The 16,188-nt window shown below is 41.5% G+C and overlaps 2 protein-coding genes across 3 annotated transcripts in view; one reads left to right on the forward strand and one right to left on the reverse strand.

Moving 5' to 3' along the window:
• Positions 1-189: 189 nt before the first annotated feature.
• tmem41aa (transmembrane protein 41aa) lies at positions 190-5,260 on the forward strand. Its single transcript, XM_071918383.2, has 5 exons — positions 190-405; positions 1,173-1,323; positions 2,207-2,368; positions 2,789-2,927; positions 3,600-5,260. Exons 1-5 carry the CDS (start codon positions 233-235, stop codon positions 3,818-3,820), a joined length of 846 nt encoding a protein of 281 aa, XP_071774484.2. The 5' UTR covers positions 190-232; the 3' UTR covers positions 3,821-5,260.
• Positions 5,261-9,065: 3,805 nt separating this feature from the next.
• Positions 9,066-16,188, reverse strand: part of igf2bp2a (insulin-like growth factor 2 mRNA binding protein 2a) — a 45,250-nt gene continuing 38,127 nt past the window's right edge. The window contains exons 10-16 of one of the 2 annotated variants that reach the window (XM_071918350.2): positions 15,732-15,869; positions 14,717-14,785; positions 13,073-13,192; positions 12,429-12,503; positions 11,884-12,015; positions 11,555-11,668; positions 9,066-10,557 (exon numbers count right to left, since the gene is read on the reverse strand). In XM_071918350.2, coding sequence (XP_071774451.1) covers positions 10,459-10,557; positions 11,555-11,668; positions 11,884-12,015; positions 12,429-12,503; positions 13,073-13,192; positions 14,717-14,785; positions 15,732-15,869 — 747 coding nt within the window. In that variant the 3' untranslated portion in view covers positions 9,066-10,458. Of the gene's footprint in view, positions 10,558-11,554; positions 11,669-11,883; positions 12,016-12,428; positions 12,504-13,072; positions 13,196-14,716; positions 14,786-15,731; positions 15,870-16,188 lie in introns of both variants that reach the window. The other variant, XM_071918349.2, reaches the window with a different exon arrangement.

Below are 16,188 nucleotides of genomic sequence, written 5' to 3' on the forward strand. Positions count from 1 at the left end.
CCTGTATATCCTGCTCGATAACAAAAAAGCGATTTCATACTGTCTTTAAAGCCATACTTCTGCAAATATCAGATGATCTGGAACGTTTGTTGACATCGGATGTGACGCCGATGCAGCGGTTGGGTGCACCACCTTTACTGTCCCCCTCCGGTTTGACTAGCATTTCGTTCCGTTGGTCTCACTGACAGTCGTAACCATAGAAAGCCATTCGCTCGCAAATTAACCGTTGAATATGCGCTCAGTTGTTGGATTGATCGTCGTTGTTGTTACAGCCACCTTTTATCTGTATTTGCTGTCGTCGTACCTTCCTGCGGGACCCCGTCGTCTTCATCCCAATGCCGAAACAAACAATGTGGACGCGGCAGACTCCGAGCAGCCCATTGACAGTTATGAAGAACCGAGCAGGTGACTGACAGTACAACCTTAGCTAGGTTAGCTAGCTAGCAGAGAGATAAGACGTTCCTCTATCCATAAACTTTATCGTAATTTACAAGTGTGGCATTGTATGCAGTGTTTACTGAATGGAAATGAACTAACTAGCCTCTCTCTCTCTCTCTCTCTCTCTCTCTCTCTCTCTCTCTCTCTCTCTCTCTCTCTCTCTCTCTCTCTCTCTCTCTCTCTCTCTCTCTCTCTCTCTCACTCACTCACTCACTCACTCACTCACACATACATTCAGACAAAATCACAGATAGTGTTTTTCTATTCCTCAACAAGTAAAATAATAGGTTGATGATGATGAGATGATAAACAATGGTATAGGCTAAACCATGAAAGATTGTATATGGCCCATAATAGGTCTTGGCAGTAATGCAGTGTTATCTTTTGTCTTTCAATAGAATCATATCGTGATGAAATAATAATATAGATTTATCATGATACACAATTCTGTTTAAATTAATGTTAAAAAGCAAATACTAATACTCTCACAAAATGAGATCTGAAACAAATTAGGTAACATTAGTTGAAGATTACAGAGTTTTATCATACTTTATATTGCCATGCAGTTCAATGCAATGAATGTGATTTTGCATGTTGGAAGATATCTTCATATATCAATATCAGAATAATTTCTTTCAATTATCACGATATTTACTTTGTCCATATCGCCCAGCCCTGCCTCTACATGCAGGATGAGAGGAGAGGTTACTAACTGAGTGTTGTTGTCCTCGCAGGTTGAAGTTCCCGTCAGACTTGGAGGAGTTGAGGGAATTGGCCGAGCTGCTGCAGTTTTACAAGACGGAGCACACTGGATATGTACTGCTGCTCTTCTGCAGCGCGTATCTCTACAAGCAGTCCTTTGCCATCCCCGGATCCTCATTCCTGGTAAGGAGAACGTTTTTTGGGATGTTTGATGATGTATCTCGTTCGGTGCTGTAGATATTTGGCATTTGACTTAGCTTTTAAGGTGCAGATGCCACAGACTGATGCTAGATGGCAAATCAAACACAGAAACAGTGGATGTGTAAATCATTTCACATGTGGAATTTCCCAGAACTATGCTCAAGCAATCCATTTGATCTTTATGGGCATGAAATAGAGTTTTTACATGTTTGAATATCATTGGGGACTCGAGCATAGGAGAAAAAAGACTTTGATTGAAAGTTGCAAAAAACCTGTCTTCCTCAGTGTGTGTAAACACTAGGTTTATATGCAAGGTGCTCTTTGATGGGAAGAAATAATCAGAGGCAGGTGGAAAAGAGAGCCACTTCACCTGAGTGCAGTGTGTGGTTGGGGCCTCGTCTCCATTTGAGAGGGTAGAAGAAGGTAGAAAATAGTAGGCTAGTGTAAAAAAAAAGGGTGTCAAACTTGCAGACGCGTTGCAGTCGTTGGCCTTCATCAGGGTGTAGTGACTCCATTTATTTGGTACTTTGCACTAGCCTAATATTTTCTACCATCTGCACAAGTGTGCCCGAAGAGGTACCAACCACACACCACACTCAGGTACACACTCAAGTGGCTCTGTTTTCCACTCGCCCCTCTGACTTGGATTGAAAATACTGAAAAGTGTCTCGCACGCACTCTCATTGTACTTAAAACCACTGCCAGATAGTACAGTATTTCTTTCCTTTTCCAGGTAAAGATAGATTCATGTGTCAAAGGTGATCATCACAACCAAAGCATTGTAACATCTAATAAAGCAGCCTTTAAAAATATGTCTTTACATGGCACAGATCACATGGTCTCCTCTTGTCATGTCATCCTGCAGAACATTCTAGCAGGTGCCATATTTGGACCGTATCAAGGGCTGCTGCTTGCCTGTGTTCTCACCACCGTGGGATCCACCATGTGCTACCTCCTGTCCCAAGCCTTTGGGAAACGCTACATCGTCAACCTCTTCTCTGATAAAGTCTCCATGCTGCAGAGGAAGGTAGGTCAGTCACACCATGTAAAGAGGACTCAGTCACTCAAGGGACAACATATAGTAATAGGCAATTAATTGTTCCTGTAAAAATATATTTTACAGTATATGCAAGATCATGACCACTGGATGATAGCAGATTTTATTTTGCATTCTTATTCACCAAACTGACATTGCTTTAGAACAATAATAATGGAGATACTTTTTGTCCATCTATAATACGGTCAAAAGATAAGCCTAGGCTACAAGGATTGATTCTTGTGTTTGTTTTCGAAAGATACACACCACATGGATATTGTCACTAACGTGGCATTACTCCTGACAGACAAAATGGAAATTACAAAAATGAAATATTCATCTCTCATTTCCCTCCTCAAACACAGACACACACACACACATGACCTCTAATATCAAATCTCTTTCTCCCAGGTGGAGGAGAACCAGGACTGTTTGTTCTTCTTCCTGCTCTTCCTGAGATTCTTCCCCATGACTCCCAACTGGTTTCTGAACATGTCCGCCCCCATCGTCAACATCCCCATCACCTTCTTCTTCTGCTCAGTCTTCATTGGTAAGCACAGAGAGAGATGTCCTGGTCGATCCTGCTTGGCTATAAGCTGTAACCGCTTATCAGTAAAAGGCTTGCTGATGCTCTCCCACATTCATCAGTGTTTTCAACTTCAAGCCTACAGTGCCGTGAAAAAGCATTTGTTTCCTGCTTGATTTTCTGTATTTTTTCACATTTTTATTATCATTCTTCTCCGCTAAAAGTATGTGGAGCTCAGAAGACCCACAGCAACCAAACTTGGCAGATATGTTTGAATGGTCAGCCGCTACTCAGGCCAAAAATATTACACCAATCGACCAGATGGTGGCGCTATAATTTACATTGAATTTGGTCATTTTAGTATTCTAGAGTCTGAGGGAAAAATTGGATTCCAAAGTTTGAAGCCTCTCTCCTTTGGTAATCAAAAATGCAACCTTCAGCTGTGAAAAAGTAATCCTCCCACCTGTTACTCAACCCAATTAATGGGCTAAGTAAGTCCAGCTGTTTGAATACTTTGGTTATCAATCAGTAACGATACCACTACTACTAAGAATAATAATAATGACAGGAAGGCAAGAAACTCTGTAAATCCAGAAAATCAAACAGGAGGGCGAATGCTTTTTTCACGGCACTGCAGCTAGTCTTACATGATGTCTCACACCGGTTTCGTTCTCGTTCTCCTGTTTGCTTTCGTAGGACTTCTGCCGTACAACTTCATCTGCGTCCAGACGGGCGCCATGCTGTCTGAGGTGTCGTCCCTGGACGACTTGTTCTCCTGGGAGCGGCTGCTGCAGCTGCTGGCCATCGCCTGCGTGGCTCTGCTGCCCGGAGCCCTGATCCGCCGCTACAGTCAGAGCCGCCTCAAACTGGATGATCCGCAGCAGAACGGGCTCATCGCAGATAAGAAGATCCAATAAGTCCGTCTGGGAATGAACGCGTCGCCTGGGACTGCGTTGCCCTCTGTACGCCTGCTGTCACTATCAATGTATTTATCAGAGGCGCGGGCACAAGAGGGAATGTGGTTTAAGATGTGATTCTCCGGAGAGCTTTCTCACACTAGCTTTTGTGAAGACTGATTGTCAAGAATCAGTGACAGAGGGACCGTTTTAACTTGTAGTGCCGTACGTTTCTGGAGCCAGCTAGAGATGGGAAGGGATTGCAGCTTCTAGAAAACGCTGATATTGGCTCAGTGGGACTTTAAGCTGAGTATTTTGTGTTATCAAGTGCTTGTGTGTCTGTATCACAGCATCTGTGAGTGCAGTATGTGTGTATGTGTTGTAAAGGAATCTTTATGGGGATAAGGAAAGATGAAGTGAAGGAAAAATTGCTTTTACACTTGTGTAATACAGTTACAGTATTGCTGTAATTGCTGTAATGTAAATGTCCGTTTATTTTTGATACATCTTGCTATAATTGTTGTGGCTCGGTTTTAAAGTGCCTGTCGAGGAGTCATGCAAATCTAGACTCTTTCTTTCAAACCACTACCTCGGAAATAGACAAATGGAAAAATCTTTGTAAGTGTTTTTGGCCTATCCATGGTTGTGGAGATGCAATAGTTATTTGAAGTTGGGTTTGTGTAAATTGTTTTATCTGTAACTGAATCATGTAATCATCTGTTTGCAGCATGTACAGTATGAACACTATGAGGTTGTAATTTTATTGTTATGGTTCAACAATAGGGCTGCACGATATTGACAAGTAATGACTCATATTGCAATTATTTCGCTGAATATTGCAATTGCGACAGAAATTGCAATACAGAATACAGGTGCAGATTTTTCAGTATTTTCGATTTTTCAGCAAACAAAGATTTCTAATAAAAACTGAGATGTTGCTTAAGATTTGCTCAGTTTGAATACAATGCAAGTTTTTTACAATGTGCAATTGAATTTATAGGCCAGATATTGGGCTCAGCACCAGGAGACCATGTTTAGGAATCCGTTTTGAACACCAATGATTCTAAAGTAGTTGCAGCCTCATGCGATTTAGAAATTGAAGTAGTTAATAATGTGATTTATGTATGTATTTATTTAATTTGCAGCCCTGTTCCACAATGTCACAGTGATATCCATCCAACTGCGTTGCTGTTGTTTTTAAATGAATGTCTAATTAATTTGGACAGTCTGAGGCCTCTGTTGAATCAAGCCTTAATGTTGCTCTAAATGACTTGAAGCCCCTTTGTCTCCCTTTTCTGCTGCTTCCGATGGTCCACATGTCTACAATACACTTATAATTTATCTATGCATTATTTACAGTCTTTTTCAGAACTCCTGGTCTGTCATTTCAGGTTAAAATGTATATTATTGTCACACCCGTATTCAGTTTCACCACAGACGTCCATTATTTTTAGTGTAACATTATCCAGAATTTGGCTTTGACATTGTGATATGTCAATAAAGAAAACAATGTGATCACACATTACTGTATGTGTTGCCTTTATCTGAGAGGAGGAAAAAAAGTAAACATCTGGAAAACTGTATTTCAAATATTCTTTATTGCTCAGATCCAGGTTGGTCAGCAATACAGTTCACTCACAACTCAACACAACAGCATGGCTGTTACCAGAAAGGCATGGATCCATTGAGATGTATTGAACATGGATCATATCTGTCCAGCATACAATCACCAGTCACCTTGAGGTGTTTCAGACCTGTTGGCTCATGGGAAATGTAGGACCGAAGGGTTTTGACCCACTGAAGGAACAAAAGGAATCTCCCATTGGTGAAATGCAATTAAGAAATGGATCCATCGAAAACCACTACTGTAAGTCTAGGACTATATGAAATGTAGTACATACTGGATAACCTAGGACAGTTCTCATGCAATGTCTCGCATTTTCTCATTCGACAACAAGATAGGACAAAACAACTGCTGTGGTTCTGCATACATCTGACTGGAGAATGTACTGAATCGTTCCTCAGCTAATCCATGCCAATTTTTCTTTTTTTTTTTCTTTTGGATGGTGTTGAATGCCCTCTATTCTGTTCATTCCCAAAAGGCAGAAAAAGTTTTATCAGCTTTTTTCAGACCTGGATACTCTGGACAACCTTCCCCCTGTCCAACAGGCATCATCTACTTTTCATGTCACTCATTCATGATTTGCCATACTGCTTCCCAAATCTGTTCAGAATACAAGCTATGATTTTTACCACAATTTAACAGCTAGTATCGGTGATCTTAAAGGAATGAATATAAAAGCAAAGAATCCCAGCTACTTCTCCAGACTATATTATATCAGTGTAAATGACGAGAAAACTAGATCACCAGAAAACAAAACGATTAACAAACTAACCAACCAACCACCGTGTGATATGACAAACAACACTGTACTCTCCCGGTGATGTGTGTTAACGGTTGTTATCTGGCATTGATTATTAATGTCTAGCACACCTCACAAAACTTGGAAACACCAATCCTTAAGGAAGAAAAAAAAAAGTTCACTATCATCTGGTAAAGTTTCACCTCAAAATGCTGTTGGTTACAGACGTCCCAGCGATTGCCATTTTGCAGAAACTGGCAAACAAGACCGGGATGCTCTGCTCACCACACCGCAAATGAAACTAAACATCTCATCTCATCTAGAGGGAATCCTGGCCCAACTGAGGCTAGACCTACACAAGAAGCAAAAAAAAAAAAAAACACAAGTGAGACAGAGGTTTGGAAGAGGAAAAAAAAAGAATCAGTCCTCTGCACACAAAAAAAACAAGAGTGTAAAATTCTCGAAACTGCTCTACTCTGTAAAAACGAGTGCTGATGCCTTACAGTCAAACGAACCGCTTACAAAGTGTGAGTGACAAAGAGCAGTTTCCAGTGCTACTGTGAAAGCCGTATTCTCCAAGACGCGCCTTTATTGTGGCGAAGCCGGACCACTACAGAAAGTCATGCGTTTTTTGAGTAGTGGCACTGTACTGCGTTCATGTAGGTTCAGGTCGGGGGTTTTTAGTCAGGTCTGGTGAGCTATCAGTGTGAGGTACTGTACTGGCTGTGGGGAGGCCTGCTGAAAAGGCCTCAGGCATTGTGTGAGTTTGATAGACCTTTTTTTTATTTTTTTATTTTTTTTTTAGCACTGTTAGTCTGTGTTCACTGGGACAATCCATCTCATCTGATGACTGAGCGGGACAAAAAAACCCCCCCCAAAAACAACTGTCTACTCTCAAAATCAATTCTTAACAGTTAAAGAACTCCAAAGACAAACACTAACTTTCACTATGGTTCATTTATTTAATTCTTTTTTTGCCCTACATTGGTTTTAGTTTTAGTAACTAAAAGTCAGCCTTGGATTCTGAGAGGTAATTTTGAAATTTACAGCACAACAAAAATAAAAATGGTAGAGTGATGAGAAAACCATTTAGAGAGTTGTATTTTTTTGTGTTTTTTTTTTGTTTTTTGAATGAAGCTGAGACGCTCTAAATTTCTCCCACCATCTCTCACAACGCAGGTGCAGATTGGTAAGTGTTAGGTTATAGAGAGACAGAAAACGATGCATTTATGTGTGACTCTATTGTACATGTTTACAGATATACAGATATACAGTTATCTTGTCGTACACAGTGACATTTCAACGACTAGTCTAGAGTTGTTCTACATTCTACACAGAAGACTAGGGTATTACACCATGTTCAAGAGTCCTGTCAGTGTATTTTGCAGCTTCTTGTTTTCTTCAAATCAACCCCAGAGTATGTTGTTATCAAACAGAGCTGGTAAGATTGGGTTGGGTCGTTATAAAATTCATTTTTCACAAGTGAATAAACTTCATTGTTTTTAAAACACTCAAAAAACCTGGAGGTACAATTGGGAAAAAAAACAGGAGGTACAGTTGTTTTCTTTCTGTTTCTATCATGGGATTTATATTTCTTTCTGTCTTTGATGGTGAAATCAGTACACAACATCCACATTCAGAACCACTTCGGGCAGGTGTGTACCCCTTAGATCCTGCTCTTCATTCCTTTCTAGTGAAATTGACTTGGAAATCCTTTTACGGGTATCAATAAGAGGTTGAATGGCGTCCAGTCAAAGACAGTCCAACAGACTTCACTACAGTTTACAAAGTTTGCAGACCCATTCTGCCATCACTAGTCGGCTGGACCTGAAGAGTTTAGAGATTACTGTAAATCTTTTCTCTTGTTCTTTTTTTTATTAAAAAAGAAAATTAAAAACGCTCAAAATGATCAGTTAACAAGGCATACAAAATGTGGAAAAAGGGGAAATGAAAGATTGGACTGAGGTACCCTGAAGCCTGAGGTAGATCACAATACTGACATGCGCACTGTTCACATCCTGACCAAAGTTATGCGGTGGTTCACTTATTGTTCTCCTATTTTTTCAGGTTTTATTATATTATTATTCATAGTCTAGTTTTCAAGAAAATAAAACACTTCCCTTCAAAGTAATATGGCAGTGTCCCACTGAGGAAAAAAAGAAAAGGACTTTGTTTTCTTTTTGTTTCTTATCAATAGCTCTCATCACAAAATAGGAAAAAATAGATTCATAAATATTACTCTCTCTTTTTATATATATATACACACACACGCGCACACGCACACGCACATACACACACACGGAGGAAGCTGTGCGTATTGGCAATAACCTTGCGTCTGGAAGATGAAGCTGATGGGTGATGTCCGAATGGTGACAAAATAAGGCAACAAGCTTCCATGGTCTCCAAAGTAAAGCACAAAGGGATATCAGGGCCTGCATGTCCAGCGCGCTACTAACTACTCTCCGAGCGGTCGATCGGCTTGCTTCAGAAAAAAAAAACAAAAAAAACGAAAAAGCACGGAGTCAAAAAGAAAAAGAGAGAGAGAGAGAGAGAAAGAGAGAGAGAGAGAGAGAGCGAGAGAACAATGTCTGTCCCGCTGGACACGGCAGGGCTGATACTTCTAAAAGGCTGCATATCATACATTCACAGCTGTCATGCCGTTTTAGAAAGCTCCCTGACAAGAGAGGGTTAAAGCCAAACGCGGCTGCGGTCACGTTTTGCGGTCGTGTGTGTACCACAGGTCATACAGTGCCTCCCCGCACAATCCCCCCCCCCCCCCCCCCCTCCTCCTCCTCCTCCATTTCCTCACTGTCACGCCACACACCACAAGTCTGCACCACCCCCCCCCCCACCCCACTCCCCTAACCCTTAACGCCGCCCCCCCCCTATCCCAACCCCGGGCCCTCAGCTCACATTTTGTCTATTGGCCCTCCTGACTTCCTCATAAGGCCGAGCTTGTGTTAGCGGTGCACATTCAAAATGACTGGTCGCCTCTTAACGAGCGAAGGTGCACCAATTTTTTTTTTTTTTTTTTTTTTAAGACGTCAAATTTTTTGCTCAGATCTTCAAGGAGAATACCTTTTAGAGGCATCCTTTTGTTTTTGTTTTTTTGTTTGTTTTTGTGTTTTTTCCCAGGACAACAAGCATGAATGTAGATACAGTCTACTGTACAGTACGGGAATGATACCAGCTTACTGGTTTAAAAAAAAAAAAAAAAAAAAAATCCCTCTGTTGCATTTAACCTCTGTTGAGCTCTGTGGCGAAAGTGGCAGTCAGTTCAATGTTATCAAAAGGCTGCGGAAAACAAATGATTACTGAAAACAAATATTTTATCGTGTTAAAAATAATAATAATAATAATAATAAGAATACGCCAGATGAGAGAGAGTGATGAGAAAGTGATAGCAGAGTGAAAGTGAAGAAGAAATGAAATGAAAAGAAAGTGAAAAATAAGTGTAGCATCAGATATGAATGGTAAGAAACATTTCAAAGGGACGTTATCCTTTGCGTTGGCACACACACAGGCTTGTTACAAAGACTCAGAACCATCCACTATGTTTTCTTAGGGGTTTTGTTTTGATTTCAGTGGCCTAAAACGTGAACACGAAGGGGACATCACTTTACGCGGCTGTCACAGCCCAATCAATCTCTGAAACAAGCAAAATATTAAAAAGTACACCAAGTCGTACTGTCATTTCCATAGAAAAATAACAGTGCATACTATCAGTGTGTATCAATATACTTTTCTACTCTGTATTAATACTGCTAAGGATACTTACTCTTGCAATCTGAATATCGCACCGTCTTGTGAGAGAAAGTGTCCATTACCACTCGCTCTCGTTCTAACCCAAAATATCTATTACAATGCCTCAAATGCGCTCGTGTTAATACAGTTGCTTTATCTGTCTGTTAGGCCTATGTTAGTCCAACTAAAGAGATAACGTTATGCAGGGCGACATAATATTTCCTGTTTTTCCATTTTTTTAACGGTGAAGACAACATATGCCCAATTCTCTGCCATTTTCCACCCTTCTTGTTTGATTTTTTTCCCATCTTTTTTGTTAATTATATCAGTAAGGTTTCTCCCCCTCTCTACTCTCGCAGGGCTGGCAGTGCACACTACGCCCTCAGCCTTTGGCTCTCACTCATCTCCCCCCCAGTGAAGTTCTTTGGTTTTGATCCCGGTGCTGCTGGTCTGCCCTGCATGTCCCCCTTGGCCTTGGCCTTTGTCTGGATAGGTCTCTGTCCGTTTGGGAGGGCTACATTCATTGGCTGGCGCCGGCTGGAGCCCCGCTGGTCACTTGGAGTGGTGCGGCGGCACGGCGGCGCCCTGCTGGTGCTTCTGTTCCTGCTGTTTGACCTGCTGAATGATCTCCCGGATCTTCCTCTGTGCAGTCTGGGGGAAGGAGCCAAACACAATAAGGTGAATATTATCACTCATAAAACAGACAGATTGGCTGCATCGTGTTCGATGCTGTGGTAAAACAACCAAAAAACACACTTTTTTTTCATAGCGGTTAATCAAAGTTAATTAAGCCTGTTAGTTTAGCTGAAAATAACCTCTCATGCTGGTACTTCTGTGTCACTTAGCAACCACATTGTTCAGCTGCTGTTCAAGAGCTAGATTGCTTGGGGGAAGAATCATTTTATTTAATTATTATCATCATTGAATTATTATTGATTAATAAAATATTTCTTGAACATTTGATGATTAAAATTCTGTTTGCCCCCCTGTACAATCACCCAACCTATTAAAGCTGCACGATGCAACTCCGCTCGCTGGTGTCCCCAAATGACAGCAAGAGGTAACTGTTTGAATTTTGAAGACTTCAAAACCCAGAAATCATGTCATGTTACATTAGTAAAACGCACACTCTTCAAACATTCATTTTGTCTTCATGATTGGTGAGGGTGGAAGTGGTGAGTCCAGCTTGCTCACTTGCTTGCAGCTGTTTAGGAGACTTCCAGTGTCCGTACCCAACACCAGAATTTAATTTGGGCAAATCTACAGTGTCTCAATTAGTGGGGATGGGACACTCTTCTCTGTCGCAGCCCCACTTTGTTATTTAGGCTTATAAAACAGGTGCATTTTTGCATAAAAATCTTTAAATTCTACTAAACAACAATTCAAATAAACAGTTAAAATATGAAGGCTTACTCAATGAAAGATGCAGTGAGTTGGGTGTGAGAATAGACTATATGTTGTATATCTAAATCTTCATTGTCTTAATTTTTTATTTCAATCTGAGTTTAGTTGTAGTTCTTTTTTTCCACAATTTTTTTGTTTTAGTTTAGTTGTTATTTAGTTTCACTAGTTTTAGTATTTTTGGCAGGGGTGGCATTTTTTTAAAGGCATAATGATAGAAACAACATATGAGCCTTGTTCTGCATACCTGGCTGGCAAAGAAATGCCCACTGATTTTCACAAAGACCTCATCGTTCTCGTCTGGAGTTTGGTCCCGTGGTACGATGACCTCGGCGCTCGTGAGGTTCTGCAGCTCGTTCACCTGGAAGAGAGAGACAGAGATCCCAGCGGTCGTCACCCTGCATCCGGAGACCGACACACTCCTCCGACACACTCCTCCAACACACTCCTCCAACACACACCGACATCACCCGCTGAAAGACGAGGTTTCAAACATGGGGAAACTGATGCACTCTTTCCATATCTTTTTCCATGTACCGTAGTTGAATTCATTTTCCACCCTAACCATCGGCTCACCGTCTTGCCGCCTTTGCCGATGACCCTGCCAGCTGCGGTCGAGGGAACCTTGATATGCGTCTCCAGTTTGACTTCCTCCTTTGCTGTGAAGAAGTTCTCCTCTTTCAGTTTCCCAAATATCCGGCCTTGGGCCTGGAATACAGAGGAGGGTGTGAGGCAAGGGGAGACTGGGGAAAATGGGGACACACAGTGATCCACCTATGTTAACTATAATATAAGGCAGCTTCAGTCATAACATTATAATAAACCTATGATGTTAATCTGACAGCAGTTAAAGAGTTTCATTCCAAAACAAGATATCCACCATTTTTTTTTTAAATGATGCTTACTGTGACAAAATGACTGCATGAAAGTGAAGCACATTATGAATCACCTCAATCACCTTTATTTATGAAATAGTTTGTTGGGATAGATCCATCTGCGTTTTTGAAATATTTGCTGTTGAATTTCAAGTGATATGTTGTTTCGGAAATGGATGTGTATCATTTTTGGAATGAAACAGTTCTATTTCTGATGAATATAGATTCATACAGGTGTGTGTTTACCTTAAACTGAGCCTCTGGGGGTCCAGTAATGATGACCATCCTTTCAGTAACTTCTGGGGTCTCTGCCGGGGCAATCTGACAGAGAGGAAAGAGAGGGAGAGAGCAGAGAGAGAGAGAGCAGGGGCACAGAGAAAGAGAGAGAAAGAAAGAGCTGTGTTATAAAGACAAACAGAGAAAATGCGTCCAAAACTCGTTCTGCTAAAGGTGTTCCAGTTCTGTGGTCGGCCAGTGCGGCTAACCGCTGCATAATCTGAGAAGACTGCAGTTCCTACTTAGTGAAACTCCCCTTGCATCATATTATGAGAATTCGTTGAGCAGCTGACACACATCTCCAGATAGGCTTGAGGCTTTTTTTTTTTTCTTTTTTTAAATGCTCGGCTCACTAGTCATCCGCTAACAGAGTCTGTTTGTCAATGCCGAAAAACTAACATCCTCAGCTGTGGTCTGAAAAGTGCTGCTGACTCAGCCGACGCCGGGTGCCAACTTGATAACATAACCTTAACGCTCCGTGACTGGCTCAGAAGAATGCGATGCGCGTTCGCTTGTACGTGTGGAGCGCACCGTATGATAGAAGACAGACTCTTGAGAAGTCAACGTTAGAGATAAACCAAGTGTCAGCGGTCTGCAGATTGTGATGAACCCACCTTGATGGAAGCTCCAGCGAAGCGGGCTAGTTGTTTGATATGCTGGCCCTTCTTGCCGATCAGGGCCCCGACTGCCTGAGTTGGAATAAAGAGGTAGACCACCTCCTGTTCTGGAGCCTGCTGCTGAGAAACCAACCACACAGAGAGGGGGGACGAGTGATTACGCTTTCAATCACTCTGCCGCTCTTTGATATGCTCCACCATAATCTATTCTTTTGAGCTCAGAGACGGTGGCAGCCATGAATGAATTCAAACCAGGGCTAGAAAAATACGTTCAATATGGTTTTAAAATAATTACAGCAAGCTTCGGGGGTGAGTTTGATTTGACTTGCCAGATACTTGAACGGCCGCCGAAAATGATGACACCACATGCAAGGAAAGCTAAATTAAGCTCTCGTCGAGGGTTTTCTCTTTGAGTAAACAACCAACTTTGGCCGTGTCTGAATGGAATATTTCCCATTAGGGCTGATGGTTCCCCCATGTTTTTGTTTTTCTTAGCATGGTAACACTCATACACTCTAGGTTTATGGAGTGGATTTTTATGAGCCACAGGACAACGCCGGGCTGAAAAAAAGTCCCCTTCCAGAAATATTTGTGGTGTGCTGGTGACTGGGCGACGAGACATGAGATTTCCACACCCACTGTCCAACCTAGACGCTGACTGAGAGGCTATCATGGTCTGTTATTTATACCTCTGTCTCTTCTCCTCTCTTATCTTCCCTTCTTTCTCTCTGTATTGTAGTAGTCCTCAGTGTTTAAGGAGGTGGCGGGGAAGGTATAAAGTGGATAGTTTCAACCTCCCACACAAAAGCCACTTGCAGAGAGAGGTTTTTTTTCACTCAGCGCAGGGGGAAGAAAACAAGACTTAAGGCCCATTCACATCTAAAGCGGTAACTATAAAGATAGCTATGAACTGTAAGGATACGCTGTTGCTCAAGCGTTCACACTATCACACGCTATCTGTGATCAGTTCCTCAGCAAATGAAGCATCACTGCAGTGAGCTGCCGAAAATTCTCCCGCCTGCGTCTTTCTTAGAGCTTTAATTTGATTGGTTGAAAATGTTTTTCTTTGCCTCCCAAAAATCACTCAAATCAATCCAAAAATATAGTTATTGTAGTTACAGTTTTGGATGTTTTCCTACTTATTGTTTTAGGTTTATTTATTTATTCGCACCATAAAAAAAAGAACAATAAAGACAAAACAAAACAAAGAAAAAGAAAAGGGCATTATAAAAGTGGGCTTATAAAAGGTACCTCACCGAGAAAATAAAATTAAAAGATGTTTACAATGGAAACAACAATAAACAAAACAAACAAACAAAAAAACAAGTAAATTATGTGGGAGTGTGTGTCTGCTCGTGTGTGCTCGTGTGTGTACGCGCGTAAGTGTGTGTGATTAGGTTACATTATATTGGAGGAGGCTATTTTGTGGCTTGATTCATCGTTCTATTGACTTAGAATGATTTAAATCTTTTTATAGCTATAGTTATCTTTATAGTTATTGTTCTAGATGTGTGAATGGGCCTTTGAAGCAGAAAAATCATGCCTCTTGGCTTCAAACTGTCTAAATAATTATGTGGCGCTGCAAACAAGGAGAAATGAGGTGGAAAGTCATGAGTGCAGTGCAGATTTTATGGAACATACTGAGTGCTGGTGGGGGATGGCACTTGCTGGAGGAACCCCGTACAGGCCACTGAGATGTGAAGAGTGACTCTGTAAGTGAAGTGACAAGCAGACTGGTCAGATGGTTCACACACACACACACACACACACACACGCACACACACACACACACACACACACACACACATGCACACGCACACACACACACACACACACACACACAACACATGCTCTTATTAGGGGAATTTCAGGGCATAAACTCAGAATGAATCACACATTAACTTTCTTGACTTTCAAGCACGCAAATACATTCTCACACACTGTCTCACACCACTTTGGCTCGCCTTCGTCAGGCAATGAGTGGAGACTTTGTTTTACAGACAAACTGACTCATCTCCAGAGGAGATGGGGGAATTCTGCTTGTTTCAAACTGTGTACAACATCATGTAGGAAGACCTGAGTCAAATCAGTATTGTTTTTTCAAAGCACCTGGTTTACCACATGTTGGTATTCCTGCCCAGATGGGAATGAATTGCTATTCAAAGTAAAAAAGTAATCCCACATGAATTGTGCATTGCTGTGCTTTAACAGACAAATCCAACAGTAACAAAGTGATTTCAAAAGAAACAATTTTTCTTAAAAGATTCTTTTTCTGGGCGTCCTGGTGGATGTAAACGTGACGTCCTGTGCTTCAAATCTGGCCCAGGACCTTTGTCGCATGTCATCCCTCTCTCTCTCCCAGTCTTTCCTGTCTCTCTCCACTTTGAACTGTCTAATAGAGGTGAAAATGCCAAAAAAATAACCTTTAAAAAAAAATAATAATAATCTTTCTGGCATTTTTGTGTTTCTTTATTATACAGCTCAAAGTAGAGAGAGACAGGAAAGTCCTGGGCGGGATTCAAACCCAAGACATCTGAGCAACCAGAGCAGCCAGAAACAATCTTGAATGTGGTCTGTCATGTTTTTTTCACCTCATATGGTTGTGTGCAGAGGGAGTGAAGCCTGTGGGTTAGTCTATTAAAATGGGTGTACTCACTAAGAATGGGTTGTATCCTGCTGGCGCCACAGGGGGCACTCCACCACGTGGTCCTGCAGCAGGGGGCAGCACCGACAGACCAGAGGAGAAGATGCCCAGGGCATTCAGGTTCAAGCCTGGGATAAGGTTGGTTTGTTGCTGTTGGGGTAGAAGAGAGACGGGAGGCTTAGTTTAGTTAAGATCTGAAAGCGAAAAAAAAGCAGGGAAAAGACTTTGTAAGAAACGAAAGCGCTGAATTGGCGTTCAATCTCACTGCGGTTACAATGACAGAAACTAAACTAAAGCTCAGACTGACGTTTTCCCCTCACATCACCCTCAAGGTAAGAGAGTAAAATGTGTCACGCAATATGCTGGGTGAACTAATCCTTTCCTACCACTAACCGCATTATTTACATTTGTATATTTAGCGCTGTAACTGCATGACAAGTATGTTTCCCCTTCATAGTTGATTCAGCTA

The sequence above is a fragment of the Centroberyx gerrardi genome, chromosome 10 (assembly GCF_048128805.1).
Source record: "Centroberyx gerrardi isolate f3 chromosome 10, fCenGer3.hap1.cur.20231027, whole genome shotgun sequence".
In the NCBI taxonomy this organism is placed as follows: domain Eukaryota; kingdom Metazoa; phylum Chordata; class Actinopteri; order Beryciformes; family Berycidae; genus Centroberyx; species Centroberyx gerrardi.